General features: G+C 65.2%; 4 protein-coding genes across 5 annotated transcripts; 2 read left to right on the top strand and 2 right to left on the bottom strand.

Annotated features, from left to right (window-relative positions):
- Positions 1–363: 363 nt before the first annotated feature.
- On the top strand, positions 364–2649 carry SLC50A1 (solute carrier family 50 member 1). Of its 2 annotated transcripts, none has more exons than XM_058860685.1 (6): positions 364–508; positions 1088–1165; positions 1266–1389; positions 1481–1621; positions 1687–1806; positions 2245–2649. In XM_058860685.1, the coding sequence occupies exons 1-6, from the start codon at positions 444–446 to the stop codon at positions 2344–2346; spliced, it is 630 nt and encodes a 209-aa protein (XP_058716668.1). In that variant the 5' UTR covers positions 364–443; the 3' UTR covers positions 2347–2649. The 2 variants fall into 2 exon arrangements, with proteins under 2 accessions (XP_058716668.1, XP_058716667.1); XM_058860684.1 differs by having other exon boundaries at positions 1463–1621.
- A 2335-nt stretch (positions 2650–4984) lies between these two features.
- On the bottom strand, positions 4985–5693 carry DPM3 (dolichyl-phosphate mannosyltransferase subunit 3, regulatory). Its single transcript, XM_058860689.1, has 2 exons — positions 5536–5693; positions 4985–5293 (listed from the first exon to the last, which is right to left on the bottom strand). The coding sequence occupies exon 2, from the start codon at positions 5285–5287 to the stop codon at positions 5000–5002; it is 288 nt and encodes a 95-aa protein (XP_058716672.1). The 5' UTR covers positions 5288–5293; positions 5536–5693; the 3' UTR covers positions 4985–4999.
- Positions 5694–6251: 558 nt separating this feature from the next.
- Positions 6252–8250, bottom strand: KRTCAP2 (keratinocyte associated protein 2). Its single transcript, XM_058860688.1, has 4 exons — positions 7936–8250; positions 7065–7128; positions 6769–6835; positions 6252–6456 (listed from the first exon to the last, which is right to left on the bottom strand). Exons 1-4 carry the CDS (start codon positions 8233–8235, stop codon positions 6336–6338), a joined length of 552 nt encoding a protein of 183 aa, XP_058716671.1. The 5' UTR covers positions 8236–8250; the 3' UTR covers positions 6252–6335.
- A 4-nt stretch (positions 8251–8254) lies between these two features.
- On the top strand, positions 8255–16177 carry TRIM46 (tripartite motif containing 46). Its single transcript, XM_058860690.1, has 10 exons — positions 8255–8621; positions 10285–10540; positions 11066–11409; positions 11911–12054; positions 12176–12271; positions 12387–12640; positions 12724–12845; positions 14684–14983; positions 15082–15379; positions 15515–16177. Exons 1-10 carry the CDS (start codon positions 8361–8363, stop codon positions 15888–15890), a joined length of 2451 nt encoding a protein of 816 aa, XP_058716673.1. The 5' UTR covers positions 8255–8360; the 3' UTR covers positions 15891–16177.
- Positions 16178–16526: the final 349 nt, after the last annotated feature.

Raw genomic sequence — 16526 nt, 5'->3', positions numbered from 1 at the left:
GGGACTTGAAGCCCGTGGAAATGCAGATCCCAGGGATGCACAATCCTGGGGAATTGTCACAGGGATGTGACACTCCTGGAGGAGGCGGGGGTGGCTTCGCAGGGGTGTGCGACCCCCGGGCTGTGTAATCTGGACCGTGGGGTTGACCCTGGGGACAGCAGGACACGAGGCCCCCGCAGCTGCGGACCCTCAGACCTGGAGGGGAGCACTCAACACACGGGACCTATGGGGTGCTGCACCCCCCAAACCGGCCCCGGTGCCCGCGGGGCGGTCACGGCGGTGCCGGCGCTGCTCCCCCCGGCCGGAGCCGGATCCCCGCCGCCCCTCCCCGGCCGGTGCGCGGAGCCGGTCCCTCCCCGGTAGTGCGTCCCGCCCCGCTCCGCCCCGCCCCGCCGCGGGCAGCACCGGCCCCGCCGCGCTCCCGCCGCTGCCCGGGCTCCGGCATGGTCCTGTCGGTGCTCGCCGGGGTCTGCCTGGCCGCCACCCTCGCCATGTTCGCCACCGGCCTGTGAGCGATCGGCGGCGGCCCCGGGCGGGGGCGGCGGGGAGCGCAGCGGGGCCGGCTCGGGGGTGCACTGAGGGCCGGGGGGCGCTGGGGAGGACCCCGGGGAGGGTTTTGGGGTGCAGTGGGGGCCTTGGGGAGAGGGATTGGAGGGTGCTGTGGGGCCCGTGGGGGATGAGGGTGCAATCAGGACACTGGGGCCGGTTTTGGGGGGCAGTGTGGGGACTGGTGGGAGGCTTGGGGATGCAATAGTCAGAGCACCGGAGGCATTTTGGGGCTGCGGTGGAGGCCATGGAGGGACATTTGGGGGTAAAATAGGGAAGGTGTCAGAGCCAACCTGGGGGTGCAGTGGTGGCCATAGGGGTGCAGTGGGGAGGGCATCGGGCTCAGTTTGGGGGTGCAGTGGGCCATGGATGGCTGGTGCAGAAGGATTGGGGGTGTGATGGGGATGGCGCTGAGTCCCATTTGGGGGATGCAGGGGGAGGAGGGTGGAGGGGTGCAGTGCCTGCTGGCTGCAGAGACTGGAGCCTCCCCACCCCAGCACTGCCCAGCACCCAGGAGGCTGCTGCCCTCTGCTCCCCCCAGGTCTGACCTACGCCAGATGTTGGCCACCAAGAGTGTGGAGAACATCCAGTTCCTGCCCTTCCTCACCACTGATGCCAAGTACAGCGGGGTTGGGCCCTGAGGAGGGGGGTCACATACATTTGAGGGGCAGGGGGGATCCCCCAGGCTGCAGCCAAGTGCCTTTGCCATGTCCCTGCAGCAACCTGAGCTGGTTGGGCTATGGGTGCCTGAAGGGGGACGGGACAGTGATCACCGTCAACGCCATCGGGGCAGTTCTGCAGACCCTCTACATCCTGGTGTATCTCTACTACAGCCCTGCCAAGGTGGGGCAGGGGCCTGGGGCAATGGGCAGGATGGGGGACCCTCACCCTGATGTCTCCCTGCTGTCCCTCCCAGCGCCCCGTGCTGCTGCAGGTCCTGCTGCTCCTGGCTTTGGTGGTCACTGGCTACGGCTACTTCACCATCCTGGTTGACACAGGGACACGCCTGACACACCTGGGGCTCTTCTGCAGCATCTTCACCATCACCATGTACCTCTCACCGCTGGCTGACCTGGTGTGTGGGGCTCGGCAGAGCTGGGGCTTGCCAGCCCGGGCCCTGCCTGACATTTGCTCCTGCAGGCCAAGGTTGTCCGGAGCAAGTCGACGCGGTGCCTGTCCTTTCCCCTGACCGTCACCACCCTTGTGGCCTCCAGCAGCTGGACACTCTATGGCCTGCAGCTCCATGATCCCTACATCACAGTGGGTTGGGGTGGTGGAACACCAAGGGGTGTCATCCCATCCCACTCTATCCCATCTCATCATGTCCCATCCCCATCCCACCCTGGCCTGCTTCATCCGCATTCCACCCTTCTCCATCCCATTCTGTTGTGTCCCCCTCCTGCCCCATTTCACCCCATCCCATTCCTATCTCACCCCACCCCCATCTCATCCTATTCCATCCCCATCGCATTCCACTCCATCCTATCCAATTCCACCCCATTCCCCTCTCATGGCTCAGCTGAACACTTGGCTTGGGGCCGGCCCTGTTCAGCACCGCATGTGTCACCCAGCCAAGGGTGACAAGGCTCAGCATGATGACTATTGATTTTAATTAATTAGCTGGGATGGGGCCAATAAACCTCCCCCAGCACCACAGGGGGAGGGGTACATCCACCCTCCCCTCATGTCCTCCCGCAGGTCCCCAATGTGCCAGGGATCGTCACCAGCCTCGTGCGGTTCTGGCTCTTCCAGCGGTACAGGCCAGAGCAGGACAAGCCCTACAGCCCCCTGCCTGCCTGAGAGGCCCCCTAAGGAGCACCCCAACTCTGGCCTGGGCTGGCCCCACCGCTGAGCACCGAGTGCCACCACCGTCCCCTTGGCCACTCCCAGTGGGACACCAGGAAGGACCTCCAGCCCTGCATCCTTCAGCAAAGGCCCTGGAGCTCTCAGCAATCCATTTGGGGTGCCATAAGCTCCTCAAATCCCAGGGTGGGAGGATAGGTTTCCATGCCCATGGCCCTGCCTGGCACCGGGATGGGGCTTCCAGGGGTCCAGGTGTCGCTTTTGTATGGATTCAAGTGCCTTTTAATAAATCAGAGACTTCCCAGTGCTTGCTTCTTGTACCCCCCTCCTGGTGCTGCTGCAGAGGATGGTCCAGCTCTTGGCCCTACAGCTGCTCAGGAGCTCCTTGTGCCATACAGGGGCTGCTTGTGGTGGGGGCTCATCCTGTCACATCCTGGGCTCTGACAAACCCTCACCAGCTATCAGCCCTGGTGTTGGCTGGGTTGGGGCCACAAAGGGAAGACAGCGCTGCTCTGACCCTGCCTGAGCTATGGGAACCACCCATCACAACGTGGGGGTAAAAGTGTGGAACTGACAAGCAGCCATCATGCCAGGAACTGGGAATCGATGGGAATCCTTGCTAAAACCCCGTGGATCGACTGGGCCTGGATCAAACATCAATCCTATGTCAATTAACCAATTAACAGTGATCTGGAATGAAGATATCAGGCTGGTGCCTCAGTGGAGGGACAGGAGGGGCAGCAGACACTGGAGCCTTGCAGAAAGAGACCCTCACCCCATGCAGGACACCCCCAGGACTGAGGAGCCTCATCCCACACTCTGGCCAGATGACACTGTTGGGATGAAGGATGCGGTGCCAAGGACGCTGGCAGGAGCTGTGCTGAACCTCTGCTGCCTGTGCACACCTCACACAGAGCCTGGAAAAATCCATATAGTGGAACAGAGCTGAGCGCAGTGCCGAGGGAAGGAGGACGAGCTCCCGGCGTGCTCTGTCTTGCCCCTATGGAACCAGGGCTCCCCGTACCTGCTCCGGCTGCTCCTGGGACTTGGCCCAGCGGGGAGGAGCCCCCTGCTCCCCCCCAGCAGCGGGAGCAGTTCCCAGCCTGGCCCCACAGCCTCGGGAAAGGACAGCTTTCTCCACTGACACACCTTGGCTGCCAACCGGTCGCTCCGGCTGCCCCGTGCCGGGAGCGGCTGTGACGTGGCCCCTTGTGCCAGGCCGGAGGCAGCTCCCGGATGCTTCCATGCAGGGAGGAGCTGCCACCAGGCTGCTGCCACATGGGCTGGGAGTAGCTCCTGATGGCCATGAGTAGAGGCCCTGGATTGCCCTGAGGAGCCCCTGGATGACCACAAGTAGCCCCTTGAAAGCCATGAGTAGCCACTGAATGGCCATGAGTAGAGGCTCTGGATTGCCATGAGAAGCCTGCACAGGGTCACGGGTTGCTCACAGACAGCTGTGAGTAGCCCCTAGATGACCACAAGTAGCCCCTGCCGGTCCTGAGTAGCTCACAGAGGATTGTCAGTAGCCCCTGATGGCCATGTGTAGCCCCTGGATGGCCACAAGGAGCCCCCTGGTTGGCTGTCAGTAGCCCCTGAGGGTCACAAGTAGCCCTGGGATGGGGCCGGATTGCCATGGTAGCCACTGCATGACCACAAGTAGCCACTGGATGGATACACGTAGCCCCTCTGAATGATCACAAGAAGCCCATGGTTGGCTGTGAGTAGCCTCTGATGACCCTGAGTAGCCCACAGACGGCTGTCAGTAGCCCGCAGAGCACTGCTGTCCTTGCGCCGTAGTCCTGACCCCACCAAGGCCCCACGTGGCCAAATCCAGGGCAATGTCACCCCCCAAGCAGCCGTGTGCCAGCAAGTGCTGGCAGCTTCCCACCCTGCTCCCACCAGCCTTTGCTGCTCAGGAAACACCTAATTAGCTGCTCCTGCTAATTAACCCGAGTCCTCCCTCCCGCTCCCAACTGCTCCTTTCTGCAGAGGATACACAGCTGCTAATTAAAATCCCAAAGTCCTTTGGCTGGAGGAGCTGGCGGCTGCCAGGGCAGCAGGTTCCTGCACACGGGGTCAGAGAGCAGAAATGGGGGTCCCCAGGAGCGGACCCCTCCCCAGACAGAGCCCCCCACCCTTCCCTCTTCCCAATGTGGCGCTGGGGGTGGGCAGAGGAGTCGGGGGAGCTCCCCTCGAGCCGCCGGGGTTGAGGCGGGGACACCACGCCGCAATTTAAAGGTTGTGTCGCCCACCCCACCCTGCCTGTCCCTCTCCTCCCTCCCGGGAACCCGGCCAGAGGGATGGGATGAGGCTCCTCCAGCTGCCACCTGCCGGGGTGAGCCACATCTGAGCCGGGAATGCTCCGGGCCACGGCCCGGTCCCGCTCCCGACTCCAGAGCCGAGCTGCAGGGAGCTCAGCGAGGGACAGGCAGGGCAGGACCGGCTGTGGGGGGGTTCCACTGCAGCCCCTCAGAGAACTGGGTCCGCATGGAGACCCTGCCCCACACAGAGCCCCCCAAACAAACCCTCCCCGCACACCGCTGAGAGCTGAGCGATCCCCCGGGGGGCTTCCAGCAGCACCCGGAGCCCCCCGGAGCCCCCCGCCCGTCCCGGGCCCACAGAACAGCACGGCCAGCACCGTCCCCGGTATTTATTGCGGTCCGAGGCGCAGCCCCCGCCGCCGCAGGTCGGCCCGCGCCGCCCTGATGTGCTCCTGCAGCTCGGCCGCCGCCTCCTCGCAGTCGTTGAAGGTGGCCAGGCGGTAGCCCACGGTGGCCAGGGAGTAGCAGCCGAAGGCCACGAGCAGGTAAACGGGCAGCGGCAGCAGCGCCTGGCGGAGCGGGGCCGGCGGCTGCAGCTGCGGCGGGGCCAGAGCCAGCGCGGCCCAGGCCGAGCCCAGCACGGCCAGCCCGCACAGCCACTGTCCCAGCTTGGTCATGGCGGCCTGAGGGGAGAAGGAGAAGGAGAAGAAGTGGAAAAAGAGAAGAGGAAAGACGGGGAGTGGGGGAGCCATGAGAGGAACAGAGGGGAAAAGGGGAGACAGGGAAAGAGGAGAGGGAGAGAGGCAGAGAAAGGAGGCAAGGCCGGAGAGTAGAGACGGGCCGCCCCCAGTCTCCCCCCGGGCCTCCACCCGCCGGACCCAGGACCCCCTCCAGAGACCGGGTCCGGGGCCAGCCCCACCCCCACCTGGCTCGGTCCCGCTCCCGGTGCTGGTCCCGCTCCCCGCCCGGCGCTGCGGTGACGTAACGGCAGCGCCGCGCGCGTGGGCTGCCGGGAGCTGTAGTTCCACGGAGTGGTGCGCGCGGGCGCCCCCTGCGGGCGGGGCGCGGCACCACCGGGACCCCGCCGGGACCCCGGCTCCGGCCCCGCTCCCGGTGCCGCAGGAAGCGCCGGGCTTTGTCGGCCGCGGCCGAGGCCGCAGGAAGCATCTGGTTTCCTCCACGTCCGGCCGGAGGAGTGCCAGGGGCCCGGCGTGGGAGCGAGTCCCGCTCGCCCTCCCACGGGTGCAGGGACCGCGCCGTTCCCACCCCCCCGCAGCCGGGCAGCCCCGGTGACCCAGCCGGTGTTCTGAGGAGGGCACACACGAGTCTGTGATACCCTGCCAAACCCCTGAGCTGTGCCAGCACAGCCGTCTGGTGGCAGCTGGGGCTGGAGCCCTGAGCCACTGGGACCCCCACAACCCCCCTGCCCACTCCAGCCTGCTCCAGTCTTGGCTCCACTGGGATCTCCCTCCCTTGCAGGTCTGGGCAGACAAGATGCCAGCAGCACATCTTCTATCCTTGGCGACCCCCACCTTCCTGGGCAACCCAGAACCTACCCCAGGCTCCAGGGCCACTTCCAGCCACACTGGCACAGAGCAGGGCCAGAAACTGGGCCAGGAGCTGGCAGAGGAGACAAGAAGCTACAAAGAAATGGCTTTATTGGGCAGGGGGCTGTCCTGGATTGGCCATAGGGAGAGGGCTGCCCCAGGAAGGGGCAGCAGGACATCAATTTCTCTTCCTGCCCTTGCCAACAGCCTTGGCAGGAGCAGCAACGGGCGCTGTGGACTGGTAGAGAGTGGAGGAAATCTTGTTGATGTAGTAGAGACCAACCATGGAAAAGATGAGGCTATGAGGGCAGAAAGGAAGAGGCTGCTCAGTTGCTGGGGGCAGGAACACAGCAGGGTAACCCCAACAGCTTCCCTGGGATCCCACTGCACTACCCTTTGTAAACCAACACCTTGTCCCTGGGTGCCACCCCCCTGCCCTTCCTAAACCAACACTTTCCCCTTGGATCAAACTGTGCTGCTGCTCCCACCACCCCCCGAGGCTCCCTGGCAGTCCTGGCCCTGCCCAGCTTCCTGCCCCTCTCCCAGAGTCACCATGGTCCCTCGGGGTCCCCTTGGTGGCTCCCCACCCTCCAGGGCAGCTCTGGACGTACCAGGTGGTCACACAGACCCGGTGGATGAGGCCAGAGGCGAACAGGGCCAGCAAGAGGCAGGTGAGGACTGTGGAGAACCAGGAGACACACGATGCTGCAGGGCTACCCCCGGTGATGGCATGGCAGGGGGGCATGGCTGCAGCAGTGTCATTTCCCCCAGGCCCACAAAAAGCTCAAGGGGAGCTGCCACAGCTCCAGGGCAGGGCTGGGACCATCCAGTGCCACTGCTGGAGCACCCCCAGCCCTTCAGACACCGATGTGTTCCCGTCCCCCTCCTAGGCTCCCACAACACTTACTCTCAGGGAATATCTTGGCCTGGAAGCCCTTGCCAAAGACGAGGTTCTCCAGGTTGTTGAAGGCCTGGTGGTGAGGTTAAGGGACAGAACAGGATCCCGCCGTCCTCCCGAGCCTGCTCCCATCTCCCATCTCCCATCTCCCATCTCCCATCTCCCATCCTCTCTGCTCCAGCCCCACTCCTGCCCTTTGGACCTGCTCCTGTTCCCATCCCATGCCCCATTCCCAGCCTCTGGATCTGCTCCCAGCCCCTGACCCTGCTCCCCACCACCCCTTTGACCCATTTTCCAGCCCCCTGATGCGGCACCCTGGCCCCGCTCCCCCCCAGCCGCTCTCCCGTGCCCCGGTCCCGCTGCAGTCCCGGGGATGCCGTGAGGGAGCAGACGAAGAGCGCGGAGCCCAGCAGCCCGCCCTGGATCGTGAGCCACTCGGTGGAGGCGAGCTGCCGGCTGTACATCTGCATCCCGGCGAACAGCAGCAGCGACAGCAGCGACGACAGCGCCAGGGACGTGCCCGTTCCTACGGCTGAGCCCCGGGGCCGACTCAGCACCGGCACCGAGGCCAGACCCGGGGCCTGAGCCCACCCTGCACCCATAGGGCCGTGCCCCCCATTCCAGCTGCCCCCCCGCTCTTGTTAACCCCGTTATCCCCGTGCCCCCAATACCGCTCTGCCCTGTTACACCTCCATTCCCCTCGCCCCCGTTAACCCCGTGCCCCCCTGCCCCGTTACCCCTCGCGCCCCCGGTATTCCCATTGCCACCCCTGTCCCCGCGCCCCTCTTTCCTCCATTACTCCATTCCCCCGTCACCTCCCATTTTCCCACCGCCCCCCCTCCCGTTCCCCGTTCCCCCCCCTCCCCCGTTCGCCCCTCACCCATGGTGCCCCCAGCCCGTCCCGCTCCGCTCCCGGTGCCGCCGTTCTGCGCACGCGCACTGCGGCCGCGCGCCGCGGGGACACGGCAGCAGCGCCGGGCTGCGTCACTGCGCGTGCGCGGGCGGCCCCGCCCCCTCCCCCCCGCGCGCGCGCCCCCCGGCGGCCGCGAGCGGCGCTGCGCGTCCCCGCGGCCCGGAGCGCCCTCTGGCGGCGGGGACGGGAACAGCGCGGGGCCGTGACCCCCGGCACCGGCACCGAGCCCGGCACCACCCCCGGGCCCACCGCCGTTACCGGTGTCATGCCCGTCCTGCGCGCAGCCCACCCCAGGCGCCGCTCCCCGAGCGTCGCCCGTCGGGGGCTGCCCGGGGGTGCGGCGAGAACAGCCCCGCCATGACTCCCCCTCCCCCTCCGGTGCCGCCCCTCCGATGCCTCTCCCCCCCTCCGGTGCCGCCCCTCCGGTGCCTCCACCGCCCTCCGGTGCCGGCGGGGCGGGCGCCGCCGAGCATGCGCGCCGCCGCCCCCCGCCCTCCCCCCGGCTCCGCCGCTCCCTGCAACACACCGGGGCGATCGCGGCCGCCGCTGCTGCCGCCGCCGCCGCAAGCACGGGCGCGGGGAGCGGAGCCATGGCCGAGGGCGAGGACCTGCAGACCTTCACCTCCATCATGGACGCGCTCGTCCGCATCAGCGTGAGCGGCCGCGGCGGCGGCGGGGGGGCGGACGGGGGTCCTCTGGGACCGGGTCGCCGTGGCAACGCGGCGGGGACTGGGGGGAGGGCGATGCCCTTGAGGGGTGGGCGGGCAGAGGACCCGCACCCCGACTCACCGCAGCGACCCCCGGGGAGGGCCGTCACCGGGACCCCCCGACGCCGAGCCACGGCCGAGCCGGGAGCACCGGGTGCGGAGGGGGCGGCCCCATCCCGGCCCCGATCTTGGTGCCCAGCCCGGTCCTGGCGCTGGTCCCAATCCGGGCTCTGCTGTGGGTCCAACCCCAGTCCCCATCCCAGCCTCCATCTCCATCCTGGCCCCCATCTCCCTGTCCTTCCCAGTTCCAATCCCAGCACCCATCCCAGTCCCCATCCCCATTCCAGCCCTGGGCCACATCCTGGCACTATTCCCAGTGCTGGTCCTCATCCCCATCCCAGCCACCATCCCCATCCCAGCCCTGGGCCCTATCCTGGTGCTGATCCCAGTGGTGGCCCTCGTTCCCATTCCACTGCCAGTCCTGATACTGGTCTGATCCTGGCCCTGCTCTGGGCCCAGCCCCAATCACGTCCCCATACCAGGTCTGAGTCCCATCCTGGGTTCTGATCCCAGTGCTGATCCTGATTCTGACGGTGCTGTTGGTCCCAAGCCTGATCCTGGCTCAGATGCTGGTACCAGTGCAGGCCCCAGTCCTGGTCCTGGTGTGGCCTCAGTTCCCATCCCCAGTCTAGCCCTGGGCTTCATCCTGGTGCTGGGCCTGGTTCCATTCCTCAGCCTGCTCCCAGGCCTGATCCTGGCCATGATGCTGGTCCTGGTCCTGGCCCCTATCCCAGTGCTGGTCCTGACACTGACCCTGGTCCTGGCTGTGGTTCCAATGCTGACCCTGATCCTGGCCCTGCTGCTGATCCCAACTCCATTCCTCATCCCAGTGGCAGCCCTGATCCTCATCCTGGTGCTGATCCTGCTGTTTGTCCTCATCCCATCCCTGGTGCTGGTCCCAGGCCTCATTGTTGCCCTGATGATGGTCCCAGTCTTTATCTCCATCCCAGCCCAGGTCCCAGTACCAGTCATGATCCTGGTCCTGGTGCTGATCCTGGCCCTGGTGCTGATTCCAGGCCGTGATCCTGGCCCTGGTGCTGATTCCAGGCCGTGATCCTGGCCCTGGTGCTGATTCCAGGCACTGATCCCGGTCCTGGTGCTGATTCTGGCCCTGATGTTGATTCCAGGCCTTGGTGCTGGTCCCACATGTGATTCTGGTGCTGATCCCAGCCCTGGTGCTGATTCTGGCCCTGGCCCTAGTACTGACCCCAGGCCCTGATGCTGATCCTGACCTTAGTGCTGATCCCAGCCCTGATTCTGATCCTGCCTCTGGTGCTGGTCCTGGCCCAGATCCTGGCTCTGGTGCTGATCCTGGCCCTGATGCTGATCCTGGCCCTGGTGCTGATCTCAGCCCTGATGCTGATCCTGGCCCTGGTGCTGATCTCAGCCCTGATGCTGATTCTGGCCGTGGTGCTGATCTCAGCCCTGATGCTGATCCTGGTCCTGGTGCTGATCTCAGCCCTGATGCTGATCCTGGTCCTGGTGCTGGTCCCATCTGCTCCCGGCCCCGTTGTGCCGCCGGCGGGTGACGCTCCTGCTCTCTCCGCAGACCAGCATGAAGAACATGGAGCGGGAGCTGGTGTGCCCGGTGTGCAAGGAGATGTACAAACAGCCACTGGCACTGCCCTGTACCCACAACGTGTGCCACGTGTGTGCCAGCGAGGTGCTGCTGCAGCACGGCCACCTCTACTGCGACCCCACCTCCGAGCCCACCTCGCCTGCAGCCACCCCGTCCACCCGCAGCCCCCGCCTGGGCCGCAGGGCTGTCCCCAAACCCGACCGGCTCGACCGCCTCCTGAAGTCAGGTGGGGCTGGGGGGGCTGGCAGAAGGGACAGGGGCAACAAGGGGATGGCTGGAAACGACAGGGGTGGCTGAGGGGATGGGAACAGGGATGGTTGGAGGGGTTGGGGACAGCTGGAGGGGGCAGAGATGGATGGTTGGAAGAGATGGGAACAGCAGAGGGGACAGCGATGGCTGGAGGGAACAGGGATGGATGGTTGGAGGGGTTGGGGACAGTGGAGGGGATGGGGATGGCTGGAGAGGACAGGGGTGGCTGTAGTGGATGAGGACAGAGATGGCTGGAGGGGACAGGGATGGATGGAGGGGAGGGGGATGGCTGGAGGTGATGGCAGAGGGAAGAGGAACAACAGAGGGGATGAGGAATGGCTGGAGAGGACAGGGACAGGAATGGCTGGAGGGGTTGGGAACAGGGACAGCTGGAAGGGATGGAGATGGGGAGGGGGACAGCACCCTGGGCTCCCCCACGGGAGGGCTGAGGGATTCTGGGGCTTCGTGCCCTACTGACCTCCTCCCTGCCTCCCTCCCACAGGCTTTGGCACCTACCCGGGGCGCAAGCGGGGTGCTGTGCACCCCCAGACCGTCAGCTTCCCGTGCCCCGCCTGCCAGCGGGACGTGGACCTGGGCGAGCGGGGCCTGGGCAGCCTCTTCCGCAACCTGACCCTGGAGCGAGTGGTGGAGCGGTACCGGCAGACCATCAACATCAGCGCCGCCATCATGTGCCAGTTCTGCAAGCCCCCGCAGCTGGAGGCCACCAAGGGCTGCACAGAGTGCAAGTCCAGCTTCTGCAACGAGTGCTTCAAGCTCTACCACCCCTGGGGCACCCAGAAAGCCCAGCATGAGCCCACGCCCCCCACCCTCACCTTCCGCCCCAAGGTACGGCCTCCCCGTGGGTCCTCCTGCCCTGATGGGGGATGAGGGATGAGAGAATTGGGATTGTTCAGCCTGGAGAAGAAAAGCTTTGGGGTTACCAAATTGTGGCCTTCTAGTGTCTGAAGAGAACTTTTGGAAGGATGGGGCAAGACTATTTACAAGAGCCTGGAATGACAGGACAAAGGGCAGTGGGATCAAATTGAAAGAGAGTTTAGGTTAGATGTTAGGAAAAAATTCTTATAGTGAGGGTGGTGTGGTACTGGAACAAGTTGCCTGTGGAACTTATGAATGCCACATCCCTGGAAGTGTTCAAGGCCAAGGTGGGGCTCTGAGCCATGGGGTCCAGTTGAGGATGTCATGTCAGGTGGGTTGGAGCAAGATGATCTTTAAAGTCCCCTTCCAAGCCCAACCATTCTATGGTTGTGAGCTCTGGGGTGCAGGGGTGGGACTCTGCAGGGGTGGTGGGGGGTGCAGAGCCGCGCTGAGCCCCGCTGTGCCGCGCAGGGGCTGATGTGCCCGGAGCACAAGGAGGAGGTGACTCACTACTGCAAGACCTGCCAGCGGCTGGTGTGCCAGCTCTGCCGCGTGCGCCGCACCCACACCAGCCACAAGATCACCCCGGTGCTCAGCGCCTACCAGGCCCTCAGGGTAAGGGCTGCTGGGGCCAGGCCGGGGCTCTGTGGAGAACTGGGGACACCACAGAGCCCCAGTGCAGATGGGGGGTGTGGGGTGGGGGCTGCCGGCACCACATCTCATCACCTTCCTGCAGGAGAAGCTGACAAAGAGCCTCGCCTACATCCTGAGCAGCCAGGACACGGTGCAGACCCAGATTGCTGAGCTGGAGGAGACAGTGAAGCACACGGAGGTAAGGGCAGTGTCTGTCCCTGTGCTGTCCCTAGGCAGCAGTGGCACAGCCAGCCCAGTCCCCTCTGGTCCCAGGATGTGCCACACGCTGACCCTGCCGTGTCTGTGCCCGGCAGGTGAATGGCTCACAGGCCAAGGAAGAGGTGTCACAGCTGATCCAGGGGCTCTGTGCCATGCTGGAGGAGAAGCGGGCCACGCTGCTGCAGGCCATCGAGGAGTGCCAGCAGGAGCGGCTGGCCAGCCTGCACGGCCAGATCCGGGAGCACCAGGCCATGCTGGAGAACTCGGGCATGGTGGGCTACGCCCAGGAGGTGCTGAAGGAGACTGACCACCCCTGCTTTGTCCAGGCTGCCAAGCAGCTGCACAACAGGTACTGGGCTGCAGGCACAGGGCTGTTGGGGCGCTCTGGTGCCCGAGGTGTCACCCTGACATCCCTGCTCTCCCGTGCTGCAGGATCCTCAGGGCCACCGATTCGCTGCAGAGCTTCCGTCCTGCAGCCAACGCCTCCTTCAGCCACTTCCAGCTGGATGTCAGCAGGGAGCTGAAGCTGCTCACTGACCTGGCCTTCATCCGAGGTAAAGGCAGCGGGACCCGGGCACCGGCTGTGCCCCGTGCCAAGGCGCAGCCCCCGCGGGCAGAGCGGGTCCCTGCCCACCTCGGAGCTGCAGCTCAGCCACGGCTGCCCAGGGCCGCGCTCGGGCAGGCGCTCGCGGATCTGCCGGTGCCCCCTCCCCGTCAGGGACAGCCCCCGCCCCAACAGCCCCCAGAGATATCCCTGCCCTGCCCTGTGCCAGGGCACCCGGGCCAGGGGCAGGCAGGCAGGGCCATGGTGCCAGGTGAGGGCAGCAGGAGTGCCGGAGGGTGAGTACGGAGCTGCCCCGCTGCCGGGCAGGCGCTTCCCGCAGGGCAGGAGCCGCGTGGCCCTGCCGGACCCGCTGGCGACACGTTTCAGACCTGCTTCTACCTCTCTTTGTTTATAGGCTGCGGCCGCTGCCGAGGCGTCACCGAAGTAACTGAGGCAAGTCACACCCCTGCCCCAGAGCCGCCCCGCTCTCTCTTCCCATCCCTCCATCCCTCCATCCCGCTCCCACCCTGGCCCTGCTCCGCCGCCATCCTCCATCCCCGTCCTGCCCGCTGGCGTTGGCAGCCGGTGGCTCTGCCTCCTCCATCTGCCGCCGCTCCTCCTGCCCTCCCACCCCCTCTCGCCCCATTTCCATCCCCCTCTCGCCCCATTTCTGTTTCACTCCTTGCTCCGTTTCCATCCCCTTCCTTGCTCCATTTCTGCCCCCCCCCCACCCCATTTCCATCCCCTCTTGCCCTGTTTCCATCCTCTTCCTCATTCTATTTCTTTTCCACTCTCACCCCACTTGGCCTATTCATCATCCAATTTTCTGTCCCCTCCTCATCCCATTTCTGCTCTCCCTTGCCCCATTTCAACCCATCCTTTCCCTATTTCCACTTCTTGTCCTGTTTCCATTCCCCCACTTTGCATTTCCATCCCAGTTTCATTGTTTCCATCCATCTCATCCCCTTTCCATCCCATTTCTCACTCCATTTTCATTCTCCCCTTACTCCATTTCCACCTCTCTCCTTGTTCAAATTTCTTCCCCCTCTTGTCCCATTTCCATCCCCTTCCTTGCCCCATATCTGTCCCCCCTTCACTCCATTTGTGTCCACATTCTTCCCCCATTTATGTTTTTGTCTGCACCCCATTTCTGTCCTCTTCCTCCCTCCATTTCCACCCTTCTCCTCATCCCATTTCTTTTCCCCCTTGCCCCATTCCCATCTGCCTCCTCACCCCATTTCTGTCCCTTTCTGCATCCCATTCCCACCTTGTCCTTGCCCCATTGTTGCCCCATTTCCATTCTCCTTCTCTCTGTATTTCCATCCAGTTCTCACCCCATTTCTGTCCTCTTCCTCCCCCCATTTCCATCCCTCTCCTGGCCCCATTTCTACCTCCCTCCTAATCCTGTTTTCCTTCTCTTCCTTGCCCCATTCCCATCATTTCCTCACCCCTCTTCCACCTGCCATCCCTTCATGTCCTTCTCACCCTGCCTCTGTTCATGCCAGTACCTTCTACCAGCCTCCATCCCCATCTCCTCCTCCTCCTCCTCTTCCACTGCCTCCATCCTCTCTCTCTCTCTCTCTCTCTCTCTCTCTTTCCTCCCTCCTGACTTGCACTCGGCCTGTCTGGTCCCTGGAGCCCCACAGCAGCAGCTCCTCTGTCTCCCTGACTCTCGCTCTCCTCCGGTGCCGACACACGGTCTCCGCAGTCAGACCCCTCTAGACTCCGCTGGTTGTGCGTCCGTCCGTCCGTCCGGAATCCCGGAATGTCCCCTCCCTGCGTCCGGCCGCCTCCCCGCCCGCGGGGTGGGGGATGCTGCCTGATGCCCGCCGCTGCCTCTCCCCGCAGCGCCCGAGGCCCCCGTCATCGACACGCAGCGCACCTACACCTACGACCAGATCTTCCTGTGCTGGCGGCTGCCGCAGCACTCGCCACCCGCCTGGCACTACACCGTGGAGTTCCGCAAGACCGACGCCAAGGCCAAGGGGCTGAAGCTGTGGCAGCGGCGGGAGGAGGTGCGGGGCACCTGCGCCCTCGTCGAGTACCTGGACACCGACAGCGTCTACGTGCTCCGGGTGAAGGGCTACAACAAGGCGGGCTTCGGGGACTACAGTGAGGACATCTACCTGCACACGCCGCCCGCCCCAGGTGAGAGGGGTGGGTGCTTGGATCATCCCGGAGCACCCCGCTGTGCTGTCCCGCTCAAATTCCTCCTCCTCCTCCTCCTCCTCCTCTCCTCCCCACAGTCCTCAACTTCTTCCTGGACAACCGCTGGGGCTTCAACCGGGACCGGCTGGCCATCAGCAAGGACCAGCGCGCGGTGCGCAGCGTCCCCGGCATCCCCATGCTGTTTGCCGCCGAGCGCCTGATGACCAGCTGCCACCTGTCCATCGACCTGGTCATCGGCGATGTGGCCATCACCCAGGGCAAGAGCTACTGGGCCTGCTGCGTGGACCCCAGCTCCTACCTGGTGAAGGTGGGCGTGGGGCTGGAGAGCAAACTGCAGGAGTGGTTCCAGGTGCCGCAGGACGTGGTGAGCCCCAGGTGAGCGGGGTGGTTTGGGGTGTCCAGGGGATCCTCTGCCTGTTCCCACCTCCCCAGAGGGCACTGGGGTGTGGGGGGATCTCCAGGCTGTCCTGTGGGCGTTGGCACCAGGACTCACACGTCCCCTCTGCACAGGTATGACCCCGACAGCGGCCACGACAGTGGGGCAGAGGACACGACGGTGGAGGCACCTCCTCCCTACGCCTTCCTCACCATCGGCATGGGCAAGATCCTGCTGTCGCACGGCTCGGCCCTCACGTCCCGCGACCCCAACGGCTGCACCGTGCCCTTACCCCCACGCATCGGCATCTGCCTGGACTATGAGCAGGGCAAGGTGAGCTTCTACGACGCCGTCTCCTTCCGCGAGCTCTGGGAGTGCGGCGTGGACTGCTCGGGGCCCATCTGCCCGGCCTTCTGCTTCATCGGAGGGGGGGCCCTGCACCTCCAGGAGCTGGTGGCCAACAAGCAGGAGCGGAAAGTGACCATCGGGAACTTCGCCAAGCTGGACTGAGCCGTGCCCGCGGTCCCCGCGCGCCGCCGGCTCTGCCCCCCAGGCACCCCGCGAGCGCCGGGGCCTGGGGAGACACAGGTGGCCAGGGAGCAGAGCATAGCAAGGGTGGCCCCGACCCTGCCACCACTGGGGACAGGCCAGGTGTTTGTTTTTTGGGATGGGGGGGATGGGGACAGCTTTGCCGTCCCCTCCTCACCCTGCCCGCCTGCCCCTAGCTCTGGCTTAGCCCGAGGCTGCTCTGGGCTGGGGCTGTGGGCAGGGCTGGCAGAGGCTCAGCCCTAGAGATGGGTCAGGGAGGGGGACGGGGCTGCACAGGGAGGGGGGGTGGAAAGTGGCAGTGGGGTGACAGTGGAGGGGAGAGGCTGGGTGCTGGTTGGGGTGGGGGAGGCAGCTGGGGTGGGGGAGAGGGCGGGGGGAGGCTGGGCTGGAACAAGGTGTGAAGATGTTTTGTAAAATGGCTCATTTTCAACGTGGATCATCTGGCTGCAGCCAGGCACAGCCCCTGGACACAGCCAGCGTGGGGTCCCTCCCGTGGGCTCATGGGCACCTCAGTGCCACCTGCTCTGCCCTGTCCTTGGGCAGCAATGTGCCTGGCCAGCCCTGCACGTGCTCTGAGGGCCACACTTGGCTCCCGTT

This window comes from Poecile atricapillus, chromosome 33, assembly GCF_030490865.1.
Source record: "Poecile atricapillus isolate bPoeAtr1 chromosome 33, bPoeAtr1.hap1, whole genome shotgun sequence".
NCBI classification, from domain to species: domain Eukaryota; kingdom Metazoa; phylum Chordata; class Aves; order Passeriformes; family Paridae; genus Poecile; species Poecile atricapillus.
The sequence above is the reverse complement of the archived record's forward strand: the minus strand, read 5'-3'. Positions and strand labels throughout refer to the sequence as shown.